Source organism: Phanerochaete carnosa (assembly GCF_000300595.1).
Source record: "Phanerochaete carnosa HHB-10118-sp unplaced genomic scaffold PHACAscaffold_167, whole genome shotgun sequence".
NCBI classification, from domain to species: domain Eukaryota; kingdom Fungi; phylum Basidiomycota; class Agaricomycetes; order Polyporales; family Phanerochaetaceae; genus Phanerochaete; species Phanerochaete carnosa.
This window is the reverse complement of record NW_006767794.1, coordinates 1,664-4,746: the sequence shown is the minus strand read 5'-3', so window position 1 is coordinate 4,746 and position 3,083 is coordinate 1,664. Positions and strand designations below refer to the sequence as shown.

The 3,083-nt window shown below is 47.8% G+C and overlaps 1 protein-coding gene across 1 annotated transcript; it reads left to right on the top strand.

Moving 5' to 3' along the window:
• Positions 1–1,913: 1,913 nt before the first annotated feature.
• On the top strand, positions 1,914–2,672 carry PHACADRAFT_202215 (uncharacterized protein; the record flags this gene model as incomplete). Its single annotated transcript, XM_007402454.1, has 1 exon — positions 1,914–2,672. The coding sequence occupies one exon, from the start codon at positions 1,914–1,916 to the stop codon at positions 2,670–2,672; it is 759 nt and encodes a 252-aa protein (XP_007402516.1).
• Positions 2,673–3,083: the final 411 nt, after the last annotated feature.

Here is a 3,083-nt window from a genome sequence, read left to right as displayed (position 1 = left end):
TTGAAGTTCGTCTGGTTTGCGTACCTTGCAAGATTAAACGTATCTGACTTAGAGTTGGAAGCAGTCCTGTTCTTAGGAAACCAATTGGAAGGTGAGCCTGCCACTTGGTTCTGCGAGGATGTCGAACCAAATCTCCTAGTACTAGGAGATCACAGAGTGACATTGGCAGGAACCTTCTGCTCAATGTACTTGTGCTTTGTGAAGTCCAGTATGATTAAGGACGCAGCCTACAAGTACGATTCCGTGCGCTACTCATCTCACACTGGAGTGAACAGGTTCTTCCAAAACCTGGACAAGTATGCCAGGCAAATGGTCGTCCACCTGGACTCGTATTCATTTGCTTGACGGTTCATGGATGGACTCCCAGTATCCATATCTACTTGGATTGAAGAACTTCATGGACGAAACCCCATGAACTCAAGTGCTGAGAGGCTTCTCGAGAGTGCCCTTCAGATCGAGGACCTCAACGCCAGTGCAGAGACTTGGCAAAAACGACAGGCATTCATGGTGTCAGCGAAGACAGTGGCAGCACCATCGTCTTTGAAGACCCAGGGTGATGCACCTTCCCGTAGCAATCGAGAGTCATCAAGGCGTTCCTCAGACAATCAATCTAGTCATTTTCCTCGTGATCATCATAGGGAAAGGCTGCAGTGCTCTCGCGAATGACCTGAACGTGACAGCGATGGCCGTAAAGACTGACGTGAGCGACAAGATTGTTTGCGTCCATCTTCGAACCAACCCAATCAGGGCGAGGCCAAGGCTGTGCCAGTCGATAAGTCCAAGGTAGTGTGCTACCGATGCAACTGCACCGGTCACTATGCCTCAGACCCCAAGTGTTCAATGGCTAACAAGCAGTCCCTAAGATGCCTTAACGTCGTGAACAAAGACAATGAGGAAGCAGACCAGGTTAATGGCTCTCTTCCTCATAACAAATGAGACGATGGTGAAGGAAGGGACAAGAACACTGAAGTGTCAGACAAACAACATCTGGAAGCAGGTGCCTCTTCTGACTACGCTTCAGATAGTGGACGCTTGTCCAGGATAATAGGTTTGCAATATGAGTCTGAGTCGGAGGAGAATATACCTTCCTCCGAGTCCAAATCTGTATACGAGTTCAATGCAATAAACATTGCAGACTGGCGGTGATCTACACCTGACGATGATGCCAGACCTTCTGAGCAGCCAACAGTTGTACTCGATAATGAACCAGTTAGCACTCAGGATCCAGAGGCTATGATTAGTCCAGATTCTTCTACACTATCTGCCAATATGGCGGATCCTGACACCCTGTCCTGTGTAACGTTTAACCAGGCAATAAACACGGCTGGTTATATGTCTATTCACTGAACAAAGAGCAGAATGAGATTATGGGGACGGTCAACCCGGAAGACGTGCTGGCCCTCTCAGACCTTATGTCCCATGACCAATTTGTCGAGCATATTCGATGCCATCTCGAGAGAACCAATGCTACTCTCAGTTCTCTCATAAGAAATATTAAGGCTGAGCGAGTGAGGGCACCGCGTTGATGGCGTGATGCCATGTGTCGAGCCTCTGAAACAATGGCCAAACTTTGGCTTGGGGAGCCTATGCTCTTTGACGTCCAGTTCGTTCGAACGTTCACAGATGTACCTCTTGATCAGACTGAGTGAGACAAGCTGGAGAGCATGAGGAATAATTATCACAACCTCATGTTGTGTGCCGGTGCTCTGAATGTATTGTTCGAGAATTATTATCTCAACAATATGGCGCTTAAAGAAGAAGTGCAAACTCTAGTCTGTGCTATTGACATGTATATTCCAGATGACTCTATGAGCTTGGTTATCAAGCATTTTAATATGTGCAATAATTGTCACCACAACGTAACTCGTTGTATACACAGCAGGGTCACCGCACAGCGTCTGGAGGGACGTAGCATGGCCAGGCTATTTGATCCTGAGCAGACAGTCCCCACGGTTGCAGAGAGTCGAGACCTCATTGAGTGCATGCGCTACAAGGAGATTATTGAAGACCTCTTTGAGCCTGCCCCTCCTCTGGAACCATACAAGTTCCCTAATGACGAGTACTACAACGAAGGCAAGAGCGACCATATGTTCTGCGCAATAACTAAGACCTTTGGTTATTGCTCGTCCATGAAGGCCACATCAACGGCCCAGGAGTGCCCAGGAGTGCAAGGAAAGACGATGAGGGTGTACCTCAAGATTAATAACTTCGAGGCATACATTCTTATCGACACCGGCAGCACGATTGACACTGTAAGCCCCGACTTCACAAAATTCGCGGGACTTAAGCCTTTCCCGTTGTCAAGCCCTATCACCCTACAACTGGGTTGTTCAGGTTTGCAGTTGAAGGTTAACTATGGCGTGTGGCTGCCCATACCTATTGGTTCCGCCATGTACAACTTTTACTTCGACGTTGCATCTCTAGATCACTATGATCTGATCATAGGGACCCAGATCATGCAGGACGTTGGGATGGTCCTGAACTTCCGCAACTACACCATTCACATAGGCTCCACCACTTTACATGCGCTTGAAGGGGAGGGAGATGGGCCTACCAAAAGACAAACTCAACGGAACTGCATTCTGGGTGACAGACAGGTGCAACGCCATCTGACTGCCTTGTCATCACAAATGAACTTGGAGATAGTCACTATTGAGACTGTCAATGATTGAGAACTGGCAAACAGTCTCCAATTGGAGCAACACTGACTCAACAGCGCAAGCTCTAAGGGACTCACAATGGCTGCGTACAGCAAGGACAACCGTACTCTGTCTACGACCAAGTTCATGGTCACAGAAACTACAAACTCCACCAAAGCACGCTACGCCCCAACAGCCAAGTATGCTTCGGCAAAAGAAAGGAAAAAAGCAAGAATAACTGAGCCTGAGGATGGGATCACCATGCCTAAGGCCCAGGGAGCATATATTCCCCCTCAAGAGGAGATTATCTCTCTTCTTAATAATACAGACTTGGACACTAAGCGGTGCAAGTGGTTTGAAGAGTTCAAGGACATCACAAGTGGTGTCCCTAAAGTTCTCCCACCCATGCGCGAGATAAATCATCGTATACCATTGATAGATGAT